The sequence below is a fragment of the Idiotropiscis lumnitzeri genome, chromosome 19 (assembly GCF_059441095.1).
Source record: "Idiotropiscis lumnitzeri isolate Australia: NSW breed Sydney's pygmy pipehorse chromosome 19, RoL_Ilum_1.0, whole genome shotgun sequence".
Taxonomy (NCBI): domain Eukaryota; kingdom Metazoa; phylum Chordata; class Actinopteri; order Syngnathiformes; family Syngnathidae; genus Idiotropiscis; species Idiotropiscis lumnitzeri.
The window spans coordinates 11,937,727-11,951,223 of NC_142409.1; the positions used below are offsets into that span (position 1 = coordinate 11,937,727).

Genomic DNA, 13,497 nt, shown 5'->3' on the forward strand with positions numbered 1-13,497 from the left:
TTCAGATAACACGGCGTCCATCCTGACCAAGCGCGGCGGCTTCCGGCGGCGAGAGCAAGCGGCGTACCGTCTGCCCGTGCTGATGGTGGACAGCGGCAGCCCGGCCCTGAGCAGCACCAACACGCTGTCGGTGCGCGTGTGCGAGTGCGACGCCGGCGGCGCGCCCCTGTCGTGCGGCGCCGTGGCCTACACGGCCACCGGCCTGAGCACCGGCGCCCTCTTGGCTATTTTGGGATGCGTCCTCACGCTGCTGGGTAAGAAGCCCGCCGACAGCCACCTCCGCCCATTTAGTTGATGCGCCGAGCACCGGTGGAGCGCGCGGGGGGGGCGGCGTTTGCCTTCCAGCAGCCGTGACCTTTGACACACTAAGACGAGTAGAACAACAAGTTCGTCGCACAAAATGAGCCTGAAAAGTGTTCTTTCAAGGGCAAAAAAAAAAAAAAGGTCCAAAATGTGTGACGAGTTTGACTTTTGGTGAAAAAACAAGCACGGAGTGACGGCAACTCAGCAGGAAGCGCTCGTTCACGTGACCGCCTCGTCATCGCTCCAAAATGTTGTTGCGCTTTTTTCATTCATCACGCACACGCACACACTCGCCAACGTTCCAATCTAAGCTTCAAATTGTCCGACTAAAAGTCTGCAACTTTGGCCGAACATTTAATCAAGATTGGATTCGGGTTGGGCTTCACCACTCGGTCCGAAGCCCAAATCGTCGGAGCCGCAAATATTGGAAGGAGAAGAAGAAACACCGACGAGCGTCACAAAGTGCGAGACGAGTGCCGGCGGAGTTAATTTATTGCAGTCGAGATCCGACGAAGCGCAAATGTCACACTTTATTGTAGCGGCTGGACGAGGTCAGCTTTGCCGTGCAAGGCAAACCCCCCCCACCCTCCCTCGTTTTATGAGTTTTTGCGCGGGGGGTCGCAAGAAGGCCAAATCTCCCGTCTGGTAAACACGCGTGACCCGGGTCGGCTGATTCTGAGTAACGGCGCGCACGTTGCCGAGCTCGACGGCGCAATCAATTAGTCGACGTTGCCGCTCGGCTTTTCGGCCTCGTGGAGTCTTTGCTGCCGGATGAAGAAGAAACACTTTTTTTTTTTTTTTTGGTGTGCGCTCACCTTGCAACTTTTAACCCCGCGATCGCATTTATCCCCGTTTGTCAAACGCTGGCGGCGATTCTTTGAAATGCACGCGAAGGTGGCGGGAGTCACGTCGACGAGCGCAAAACACATCGGAAGCGACATTCTATCCGGTTCGCATCGGCAAATGTCCTTTTCATTTGGGCCGCCGTTGAAAAAATTGCGTTGCTTTTTAATGAAGCAACGACGTGGCGCCGATCCCCGAGAGGGCCAATTAGGCGTCGAGACGTCGGACGGCTGTCTGTCTTCCGCCGTCGCGCGCCGGCCGCCTTTTTGCCGTCGGAGCGGCCTAATTGTTTGGGAAAGGAAGAAGAAGAAGAACGGCGCCGTTTTGAGGACGGCGGTGACAGTTTGGCACAAGTTTACAAAAGACCTTTTGAGGTTATTTGAGGAAATCTTAAAAAAAGGAACAAGGCGCGCTTTTCCTGTTCGTCACGTTGGGGAAAAAAAAGCAATCAAAAGAAATTTACTTGCTCGATTTTCGCATGGAAAAAAATTGATGCGGTCCAATCAACGCCAAAGTGTCATTTTTGCGTGGCGGCAATCGGACTTTTCTTGAAGACGTCGTCACTTTTTCTCCGTTGTCGCTTTTGCTTTCGTTTGTCCCGCGGAATGAGATCGTGTCTGGCGGCAGCGATGTCAGGACGGCTTTTTTTTTTGCTCCCCGTTGCGTTTTTAATGCCAGCAGCCGTCCAAATTTTGGACGTCGTCGTCGTCATGAAAAAAAACAAACAAACAATTTGGCACGCTGGTCTTCAATGAGTCAGGAATTTCTCTCTCTCTCTCTCTGGTCAGAACGTGACAGATTTGCTCGTGGTAAATATTGAAGAAGATTTCCCAACATGCGAATCGGGACGGACGACTCGTTTGCGCTTGATTGAGGAACGTCGCAACGTCCAATTTTGTGCCGCGGCCAAGTGGGCTGACATTTTCTAACTGGCTCATCCTCAGCGCTCGTCTGATTGAACGTTGGCGGCTTTCCAAGCCGCCTGGCGGCCGTTAAAGCTTAAAGACGTTCCGCGGAAGTCGAAACGAGGAGGCGCTCGTGCAAAATGCTTGGCGAGCGTTTTTGCGTGTCTGCGGCGGGGCGATGCCCGTTCATCTCGCTCGCATTTTTTTTCTCTTGGCGTTGCTCGCTTATTAGCGCCGATGAAGTGGGCTGGAATCTTCTTGCGGGCGCCCGCTGCCAAAAACCAAAACGTGGGCTCCCGAAATGATATTTCACTGGCAGCGTCTTGACGTTGATGGATGGAGCGTCGTTAGACATTTGCCAGTTTGCTTGGGCGGAGGGTTATTTTCAGCCGCTCGCGTACGGCGAGCTGCTTCCTGCTTTCCAGGCAAACTTCTGCTTTGAGCCACTTTTGATCGTTAGCATATTTTGCTAATTGCGAGCCTGCTCCTGACACAAGCGGCGCAAAGAAAGGCCAAATCTTTTTGGACGACACCGGCTCCAGTCGGGACGAATCTTAAATGACGGATGAGGAATGCCGACAACTATTTTTTTGTTAACGCTCCATGGTAATAAATGGCCTCTGAAATATTACACTTTTGCCTTACAGACAAGAAAAAGGGAAAAGCTGACAAGTTTTTTGTTCTTCGAGAATCATCCAAACTGCGTCTCATATTTTGCAAGTGCGTCTTTGAGCGACGCCGTCAGGTTGACGCTTGCGCCTCCTCCGAGCGCACGTCACTCCGATGTCTCGCCTCAAGTCTTTTGCTAACGTCAACAATTTGACGGCTTTTCCCGTCCCTCGATATTGACCGCGTCATGTCCCGCCGCTGTCTTCTGCAGTGATGGTCCTCCTCATCGTGAGCGTGCGTCGACGGCGGAAGGTCCCGCTCATCCTGGAGGAGGAGCGCGACATCCGGGAGAACATCGTCCGCTACGACGACGAGGGCGGCGGCGAGGAGGACACGGAGGCCTTCGACATGGTGGCCTTGCGCAACCTCAACGTCATCCGAGACCCCGGCGCGCGGCGGGACGTCACGCCGGACACGCCCACTTTCTTCCACTACACGGCGGGCGGGGCCACGCGCCCGGCCTACAAGTCGCTCCCGGACAACGTGGTCTTCCGCGAGTTCATCTGGGAGCGGCTCAAGGACGCCGACGTGGACGCGACGGCGCCGCCTTACGACTCTCTGCAGACGTACGCTTTCGAGGGCAGCGGCTCGGTGGCCGAGTCGCTCAGCTCGCTGGAGTCGCTCGGCGCCGACTCGGACCACAACTACGATTACCTCAGCAACTGGGGGCCGCGCTTCAAGAAGCTGGCCGACCTGTACGGCAACACCGACGTCGGCGGAGGCGGCGCCGTCTTCTCCGATGTCGGCGGAGGCCACTGACGGATGAGACGTTTCTTTCGTCAAGAAAAACAAGTCGAGCCGAAGACTCTTGAGAAAGCGTCGGCGTTCGTTTACCTCCTCGGATGGATAAGACTTGAAATCCGTTTCTCGTCACGGCAAGCGGGAGGAGCGTTTCCACAGGGTGACGCGACGCCGCCGATGGCGCCAACCGTCCGACCCGCCGACCTTTTGCTATTTCCGGAGCGCAAGGTTGAGCCAACTGGACTCTTGACGCTTGAGTCCAGTTGGCTCAATTCAACTTTTGCAGGTCGTCACGACCCGAATGAGCGAGACGTGCGCTACGTCCCCAAAAAAAGACATTTCAGGATGAACCTTCAAGTCCCGACGAGCTCTCCCCGCCAACGTGGCTGAACTTGCTCGTTGGAGCAGCAACTTGCGCATTTGGACCAGCATTGAAAAGTTTCCCGAAGGTCAAATGGGAAAGTTTTTGCCACTGCCGCAAGTTGGTCTCGTTTTGTTGTCTCACACCTCGCCATGTTGAAACGTCGCATTTCTCTCATTTTTATTCTTTTTCGCCAGACAAAAACAATCTGACTTTGCAGGGTCGAGACACAATTTTTTTGGTGTGTGCGTGTCAAGTGTCGGCGGGCACCGTTCTTATTGCGCTTGATTGTGACACGACCACCGCTTAGACGCTCGAAGACGAAGACGACGAGTGGCGCTCACAACTTTTTTGCTTTTTGCTAGTCCAGCATCTACGATCTGCTCAACTTTATTCATCGAACACGCACAGTATGAGAGTCACGTTCTTTTTTTTTTTTTTTCACACACTTTCACGTCCAACTGATGAGTGTTGCTATTTATTTTCAGCAGGCAGGATTGTGACTTTTTATTCTGTCGTTTTTTTCATGAAATAAAAATTGCTATTCAGTCAAATTGCGCACTTGTTGGGTGTCTTTTTCCAGGTTTTCACTCAAAGTCTCGACCGCACGTGGACGCCGACAAGCAAAGCCGCGCGTGCCATAAACCACTCTCAAAATAATTGCTTTGTCACGTACGTCTGATACAAACCAAATTTTGCGCGAGCGTTAATGGGCTCTTTGCACAAAATCTACAAGCGGCGTTTAACAATCACACACACGCAAAGGCGTCTCCCGAACGTATCGCAAATGAAATGAAAATGTTCATATCAAGCCATGAATTGGAATGTTTGTCTCCGCTGACTCCCCCAAAAAAAATAAAAATAAAAATCCAAATTGTAATTTGCAAAACGTGCAGCAGCGTAAACGTCTGCGACAGGTGTCAGTCAAAATCAGGAGGATGCTTGCCGCGGGGGCTACTTAGCGACAATCAGGCGATGCTACTTGCTATCGGCGGCGACATCGGGACCTCCGCTGATTGGCGGCGCGAACGCCGCCGGCAGCCATTTTTATCGCAAGCCGGCATCGGCCGCACAAAATTGGCTCGACGGAGGAACGCTGAGTTCCAAACGGACGTCCGCTTGGCCGTCGTGTGACTGACTGAGATCAAAAGTCTACACACCCCTGGTCCAATATCTGGTCTTTGTGATGTGAAAAAAAATGAGACAGAAAAAAACCCATTTTAAAACTTTTTCCTACATTTATGTGAAAACCGAGAGAACTCATTTCAATTTATTTATTAATTTTTTTAACACTTAACGTGACCACCTAATTTTGCTTACTTTTGCCTAAATAATTTCCACATCAACTTTTTGAGAAAAGATGAAAAACAAAAAAATGGGTGTCACCAAATTGCGGCATTTGAACAAGGGTGTGTAGACTTTTTATACGCACCGTGCCAACAATATCCGGTTTTAACATTTGATTTCGTTACTGCTGTTGTTTTCGAAACATTTTCTCTGAAAATTGTTCTCCTAAAATATCAATTTTTTTTTAATCGCCCCGCCACGACACTTTCAACTAATGCAAACAACCAAAGTTGCAAAAGTTCATTTTTACACACAAACAAATTGCGATGTGACCTGAGTCAAGTTAACTTGAATATTCATTTGTGTGGTCAACCAGCAGCAAACAAACAACTCCAAAGCAAAACCTTTCTTTTCTTTGCGCTTCAGAGAAAGAGAAAAAAAGGGGCGCGAGAGCGGGGGGGGGGGGGGGGGGGGGGGGGGGTTGGCGCTCTGACGACGGCTGCCGGTCCTGAACGAAAGAGAAGAGAAAAGGCGGCAGATGAAAAAGAAGTCCAAGTATGTCGGCGGCGTCAGGCTGCGCTTTTATTTTCTTTCTCAGCAGAGTTCACAGGCGGCCTGCAGCAACGCCGGCAACGCGCGCAATGGACGGATTTGCACGTCCACGCCGTTAGAGCGCCTCGCCATCCAATATTTATCGCAGCGACGCGAGCGACAGAAATATTGGAACATGAACGCAGTTGGCATTTTTTTTTTGCCCGAAAACATCGTCGCAACAAAATGTTCAGCAGTCGTTTGACTTTGGCCGCTCGCCTTCAAGTCATGCGAGAAAAAGCAACATTTTTGCTCTCAAGAAAAAAAAAAAAATTTTTTTTTTTTCCAATTCTCAACCTTATCTCATCATACAACGGCAATTTTTTTTCTTGTAAACTCTTATTTGATTTTTTTGTCTCATTTATGTTTATTAGCTTTATCGCTTATAAAATGTCACTTCCCCTCACTCTTTTCTATTTAATCTGTCAAAGTTTTAAATTTTCGATTTTGCAGCATGAGGCAAAAAAAAAAAAAGTCATTACATATGTTCGAAAAATATTCTTAAAAAAAAAAAAAAAATGCACTTTATTGTCTCCATAAGTTTCTCAGCTTAGAGCTCCAAAGTCTGCGTCACGACAAGTCGATTGAAGGTTTCTTTATTGTCTTAAACTCGAAGTTGACGCGGCGGCCGAGCTGCAACCTGTCACGAAAACACGGCGCTAATGAGGCGTCATCGACGGCGGACTCATTAGCGCCACTTTGTACTCCGCCGCATTTTCATCATCATTAGCCGAGTCGGGATTGATGGCGCGCTCGACACGTGGGCGGCGCTAAGTGTTTGTTTAGCATGTCGGCACGCTAAACGCTTTTACATGCGACAACACGCCGGGCGGGCCCGCGGGGCTCATCGACGCCCCAACATTTGTTCGAGTCAAAAAAGTGGCGTCGGGCTGTCTTGTTGGGAGGATTGTCGCGGTTTCAATTGCGACTGCTTGCGATGTCGCTTTTAAAGCCGACTCGCGACTCAACGCCGCATGCTAGTCGGCGCCGACAAAATACGCACGCATCATTGCAGTTTGCTTCCTTCAAATTGTAACTTTCTTTTTTCATCAAATGAGTTTTTATGTTCTTAAAAAAAAAAAAATCACAACCCCCCGCCCCCTCCCCCAAACTTTCCTTCTAAAAGCGACGCAACATCTCAAAGTGGCGTTCCAATCCTGTTTAGTTTCTGCATATGTCATGACTTATTTTTTTTTGTTTGCAAAAGGAGGGTTGACGTTTGAATGTCGGAGTCGCTGGAAATCTCCGCATTGTTGCGAGGAATTCCGCATTGAAATGCGAGCGCCGAGTAAATCATCTATCAAAGGGCCCATTAAATCCATCAGCGGGCTTCTGCAAATCCATCAGCAGCTGATGGGGACCCTTTTTACGACGCCACGCCGCATCCGCAACGCCATCCGCCACCACGATTTGTTGGAGCTTATTAGCCATAACGCGCACGCTTCCTCTCAGCTCATTTGCATATTTCTGCATCCAGTTGTCCGCATCGTTCCACTACGAGCGCGGCTTTGCCTTTTGTCTCACCCGTCGCCCCCCCCACCCCCCCAAAAAAAAAGAAAAATAGTAGAATGAGAAGAGCAAATGATCCCGCTTGCATTTAATTGAGTTTGACCAGGTCTTGGCTCCGTGTCGGCCTAATCTCGCCTCGCCGCCGCCGCCGCCACTCGCTGGCTTTCTCCCGTCCCGGCGAGACGTTCAACTTTGAAGCCGCTCACGCGCACCCGCTGCATTATTCATGATGCCGCCGCAACTAGAACATCTTCAAATGGCCTGTCATTTCCTTTCACCTTCCATCACAACGGCCAGATGCTGCAAATGCGCCACGCACCGCACATGCCGCGGCCGCAGCCGCCGGCGGGCGGGCGGGCGTACGAGGATCTTTGGAAAACATTCCGCTACTGAGTCAAGTCTCCCAATGCGGCGCTACGGACAACACGAAAAGTCACACGCGCTGGACGCAATACAAAAGGAACAGCCAATGACAACGTCGGAATGTTAAGAAAAAAAGTTGTGGTTGTACGACTGGGACTGTCCAAATTATTTGGAATTTTTTTTTTTCCAATAAATCCGGATTTCTTTTCCTTAATTTTCTCATTATTGGAAAAAAAAACATTTTTTTTTTTTTATAAAAACAACTATTTAAAATAAAAAAAAAATTCAGTCCAGGTTCTCTGGAAAAAAATAAAAGCCATGTTTTTTCCTGTAAAAAGTATTGTCAAATTACAAAAATGATCTTATAGGAGTAAAAAAAAAAATTCTTAAAAATCACAAAAAACATTTAAAAAATAAATATATTTTCCCCCATAAAATAAAAACATTTTTGTAAAATTCGAACGTTATGAACTGATGATTTTTTCCCCGCTTTGTAACTGCAACTTTTTTTTCTCTTCTACGTGCATGCCGACTCGTAATCCTTCCCCTTGTTCAAGATTTGTGAGGCGTGCGCCGAGCCGAATGATCCTCAAAGGACAGCAGTGAAGTGTTGTTTGAGGTGACGCTGATTGCAGAGCGCCCCCTGGGGGCCAATCGCAACATCAGGCGTCTCCCCATCGGCTGCCGCTCGCTCGCTCGCTCGCTCGGAAAATTGGAGGTCTCCAAAGACGCTCAAACGCGTCTTTGGTGCTTCTCGGATCAACTTTTTCTTTTTTATTATGATACACTGAAAATGTTCTTATTTCATCGATTAAGATTAGTCGTAAAATAAAGTCAGACATTTTCTTTGTAGTATAAATATTTTCGTCTTTGTAATTCCTCAAACAACCTTGAAGGACGAGCCACATGCTGCTTCACGAGCGATCGCAGGTCGAATTCCATTCACTGGCTGCGTCTGATTTCATTGCCGTAAGATCAAAGTATTGTCGCGGCGGCAAAAGGAAATTGCATCAAGTGCGCAATCTTTCACAAAGACAAGTGGGACGTTTCCGGCGTCGTCACGCTAATGATTCACGACGGCAACTCCGACGGCATCCAAATGTAGAAATGCTTTTTTTTTGTTTTCTTCCCGTCTTTGTGGGGTTGTAAAAAATCTAAACGTGACCTCACGGAGAAGAAAAAAAAATAAAAAAATGAGGTGTCAGCACAAATGTTGCTTGGCATTAAACAGACTTTTGTGCCGAGAAGGAAGGCAAAGCGATAAAAGCCAACGACGTCCCGAGATGAGCGGCGCAGGCAGATGCGCTGCAACCTATTTATGATACGCGCACACGCACGAACACGCACAAACATCAGAAGGCTCGTTAATGGAGGCGGACAGCTCGGCTGCGGCAGAGGAAATGCGCATGAGCGTCCCGAAGGTGACGCAGTGCAAACGCGGCGGCGGCGACGCGTACGAGCCGGACAACAAACGAGCGGCGTTTTGTCAAACTCAACGACAACATGGGCATGTTTTGGATTGCAAATCCTCAAATGCGCCGTGAACAGTTGCAAATTCAATCACTCTCAAGATTTTCGCAGCCGTTTTATGACTGGCAGCTTGGTGACATGCGCCAATTTTTTTATTTATTATTTTTCGGGTGGACTGAGGAAATGTAAGAACGGAAGTGCAAAGGACAGGGACGATTATTTTCCGAATGGACGGAAGGACGATGTCGGAAAGGTCGCGGACGGAGGACAGGCCGGCAAAATAGGCTCCGTGAGCCACTTGCTGCTTCACCGCATCGCCAGCAATGTGGCGTCCCGTTCTGCCAAATTTTATTCCATTTAAGCCTGAGCAACAAAATTGTGTCCCAAGGGCTGCTTTTGAAAGTGGAGCATTTATTTTAGGTGGGGGGGGTCACAAAGCCGCTCAATGTCAACACGCCGGCCCACACATGTTGACTGGTCGCCGCGGCACGTCTCCTGGCCTGCTTAGCATTCCGGCGCGGGTGTTTTCTAAAGGTTAGCAAACCTAATTCGACATTTATGCGGGATCTTCAAAGGTCTCTTCGTTATTAATGATGTGCGACTTGGCCGCCGCCGTGACGCAAGCGTGACGCCGACACGCCTCGCAGGATGCTCAACGCCGATCAACTCACAGAATAGGGAAGCATTTTCATTCTTGCTAGTCAACTTACTTTTCATCTCGGATTAAAATGTGCTGACCAATGTCATTTTTTTGTTTTTTTTGAGGGGGCAGGACGCACGAAAAAGTCACAAAGTTGAACAGGACGGCCATTTTGTTTTGAGGCAGCCTGTCCATCATCAACTCCAGCTTATTTGAATAAAGTGCGACATCAAATGAGGCAATGTCGTTGCCTTCTATCACTTTGCATTATCAACAAGTGACATTCAATGAAAAGTTGACGCAAAGTTGATGTGGCCCAAAAAAAAAAAAAGTTAAATTCAATTGTCTAATAGAGGCGAGCACGTGACGAGAAAGCTCCAGTCGGCCTCCTGCCTCGCCAGCGCTCCTCATTTTCGTCACGGACGGACGCGAAGTACTTAAGCAGCAAAAACACACAATTTCTCCGAGGCCTTTTTTTTCCTCCGCTTGATTGAATCAAGTGATCTTGCATCGACGGCGCCGCCACGTAAACGTATTTGACAAGACGCCAAAGCCCCCAACCCCGTCCAAATAAAATTCAATACTTCCATTCCGACCGGAATCAATTATGAATGACAGCTAATTAGCGGTGCGCGGCGGCCATCGCTCTCCGCGGTGTCAAAGTCGACTAAATCAAGCCCGTGTCACCCGCTGTGGAGACGGAAAAAAAAAAAAAAACATTTTTCCATTCTACAGATTAGAGGAAGGAGACTTCACTAATCATCCGTGTGTGTGTGCGCGCGCTCGTAATTCGGCAAGAAAATGAAGAGGAGCTAAAGTGTGTGCAAGTCATTTCTCATTGCAGTCGCGGAAGGAGGAAGTTGTCAGCTTGACTTTTTTTTTTTTTTGAATGATGACGCGAACAACAAAGAATGAGCGACAAACGGCGAGCGAGCAAGCAGACGCGCCCGCCGGAGATTTTCAATGACCTTTTTTGACGGATGTCACGCATCAGCATCAATCCTTCAGCGGCGGCAGGCGCAGAACGTAATGTCCTCTTTATCAATGACACTTTTCACACTTTGCCCCCCCGAGGCCTTTGCCACGGCGTCCGTACAACGTCAACGCAAGCATCCATGAAATCATCCAAGTTGAGACGCTCACTCAAATTCCGAACGACGACACCAACAACTTCTTCGGCAATCTTCATTTTTTGGCACGTGGGAAAATTGCAGCTCACGATATCGGCGCATCGGCAAAAGGAAAGGTTTTCGTTTTGCCCAAAAATGAGCCGGAGCGATTCTGGAGTCCAACTTAAAGGATCGCTACGTGACAGAAGCTCGCCGTCCACTCCCACCCGGGTCGACATCCGCCGCAGCGCTCGTCATTAAGCACCTGTTGTTGTTTTTCCTCGTCACGCTCAAACTTTTTGGACGCCAGTCAGGCGGCTTTTCGGTCACCTTTAACCTTTACGTGATGTTCGTTTTCGATGCGCGTCATAAACTCATTCCGATCGTCTCCGTCAAACGAGAATTCAAAGCACGTTATCCGCTTTTTAAGATTCGCTCATGGCTCGGACATGCTTAAAACGCGCTCAGGATTCTTTTTTTCGGGGCATCACACTTGTGGCGGGAACTCCGGGAACTTCGATTGCTCGGACGCACGTTACGCAATATCGCAAGCGAGAAAAAAAGGGACTTTCCGTAGATTTCGATTGCTTTTAAACATCAAAGGCGGTCAACGTGTCGGCCACGTCAAGCTCCCAAAATGAATCTCTCGAATCTTTGTGCCAAGATGAAGGCCGCCGCGACGGGTGACATAATTACGGCGAGAAAAGTTGAAATTAGCCGAGGCTTTCAAAGGACAACACGAGCCCAAACGTGACGACTTGAGGAGAAGCGGCACGGGCGAAACAAATAACTTTTGGGCCGCTCGTTTCCTTCTTCAGACGAAAGGAAACGTAGCCGTGTGAGCGGCGCGGGAGCACTTAGCGGCGCAGCGAGGGAAAAAAAGATGTCCGTCTTTCTCGGCACTTCACTTGGCCAACGTCTGACCTTCGGCCTAATTAGCGAGCCCAAAGGGGGCGGGGCCGCGCAATTACCCCGCGAGCTGACACCTACGCTGCGAACGCTCATCATTATGCACGCCGCTTTTTTTTCTCGATCTTTCTCCATTTCAAATGAGGAACTTTTGCTCCTGAAAAATGTCCTGCGGATTGGCCGCGAGCGCTCGAGCGGACGCCGACTCACTGGCGGGCTTGATGCATATTTGATGGCGTGAAAGCCATTCAGGTAATCTAATCTTTATTTGAAAATGTCGCACACGCATTCGCTCACGTGTTCACACCCGTCGAGATGAAGAGAGATGAAGAACGTGTGACAAAAGTCGGAAAAGCAAGAAGGGGACAGAAACAAGCAAAGAAAATCCCCAAATCAAGCACCGAGTGAGCAAGCGTGTGCCCGAAAAAGAAGCACCACGTGAGAGAAGTGAACCGTTTGAGAGCGGCGACTGCCTCAGTCTCGTTTCTTTTTTGTCACACCTGATGTCGCGCTCGTCAGAAGACCGCGTCGTCTTCGCCTCCGCCGCGCCACGGCGACAGTCTGGCCCAGGGCGACCTCGGAACCGAGCCGCCGCACGACTCCAGCGAGCTGAGCGAGCCGGCCGAGGATCCCGAGCCCTCGTACGCGAACGCCGTCAGAACGTCGAAGGGCGGCGCGCACGGGTCGGCGTCCGCCTCGTCCAGCCGATCCAAGATGAACTGCCTGAAGACGTCGTCCTCGGGCCCCACCAGGCGAGACTCTCGCAGGGACATGCGGATGCTGGCCCGGACTTCCTCGCGCGCCAGCCGCCTCTCGCGCCGCCTCGGGTGCGAGCGCAGCGGGACCACCGGCGGGCTCGGGCCCCGCCCCCGGTTGGGGTTGGGCCCGCCCACCCGGGCGTAGTACAAGACCTTCTGCGAGACGGTGTCGGGCAGCTCCAGCTCACTGGCCTTCTGGTGCGCCGACTTTTGCTTGCGTCTGCGCCGCCACAGCAACAGCGTGATGATGGACGACGCTGCACAAACAACATGGCGGCGTGAGGAAAAAAAAAAAAAAGATTGTCAGCTGCATAAAGAATGCGACACAGACACAATTGGCACCTTTTTGTTTCTCGGCATCAACTCAACGGACGTGAAAGGAAACGAGCAAGATTCGCTTTGACTTGACTATCGAAGAGACCAAAAGAAAACGTTTGCCTTCAAAAAGTCTTTGGTTGCCTTCACTTGTTGCTTCGAGTCGGCGAGTTCCGAAAGATTGTCAGAACGAAAGCGGAACAAAACCACTTGGCCCGAGCGGCCAAGTGTCGCAAGACGCTTCCTTCCAAACGGTTGTGGTTTTTACACGATGCACCTGAAGTGGACGCAAATGCCGTGAAACTAAAGCGGAACGTCTCGCTGGAGATGCCAAAAAGATGACAATAGTGTCCACGGACTGGACGGCAGCTTTTTAGTTAGTTACGAATGCAAACACACGTTCAAGTAAGCATTTTAGAAAAAATGAGGAGTGAAGTCGTCTGCGGTGTTGCTGCACAACTAAAAAAGTACGATTGTTGGCTCGTTTTTCTCATCCACGCGCGTGTCTTTGACACAACCTCGCTCAAACTTGGAAGCATGCTAACATGCTACATGCTAACACCAACAACGTGGAGGTCTCGTCAAATGGATTCATTTTGGGGAAAGAAAAGAGGCGTGTTCCAATACTTTTAACACACGCTGTGTGGCTGCTCTCAAGTAAGGGCACACACACACACACACGCACAAAAACAAAAAACAAAAGCAGCACCTGAGAGGGAGATAA

The 13,497-nt window shown here is 49.9% G+C and overlaps 2 protein-coding genes across 12 annotated transcripts in view; one reads left to right on the forward strand and one right to left on the reverse strand.

Moving 5' to 3' along the window:
• LOC148318612 (cadherin-7-like) overlaps positions 1–4,499 on the forward strand; it is an 87,136-nt gene extending 82,637 nt beyond the window's left edge. For all 7 annotated transcript variants that reach the window (XM_088282390.1, XM_088282395.1, XM_088282392.1 and 4 more), the window contains 2 exons: positions 6–254; positions 2,932–4,499. In XM_088282390.1, the coding sequence (XP_088138516.1) occupies positions 6–254; positions 2,932–3,479 (797 nt within the window). In that variant the 3' untranslated portion in view covers positions 3,480–4,499. The remainder of the gene's footprint in view (positions 1–5; positions 255–2,931) is intronic.
• The window catches only part of cdh19 (cadherin 19, type 2), a 64,975-nt gene that overhangs the window by 584 nt on the left and 50,894 nt on the right, over positions 1–13,497 (reverse strand). For all 5 annotated transcript variants that reach the window (XM_088282398.1, XM_088282399.1, XM_088282396.1 and 2 more), the window contains one exon: positions 12,201–12,715. In XM_088282398.1, the coding sequence (XP_088138524.1) occupies positions 12,216–12,715 (500 nt within the window). In that variant the 3' untranslated portion in view covers positions 12,201–12,215. The remainder of the gene's footprint in view (positions 1–12,200; positions 12,716–13,497) is intronic.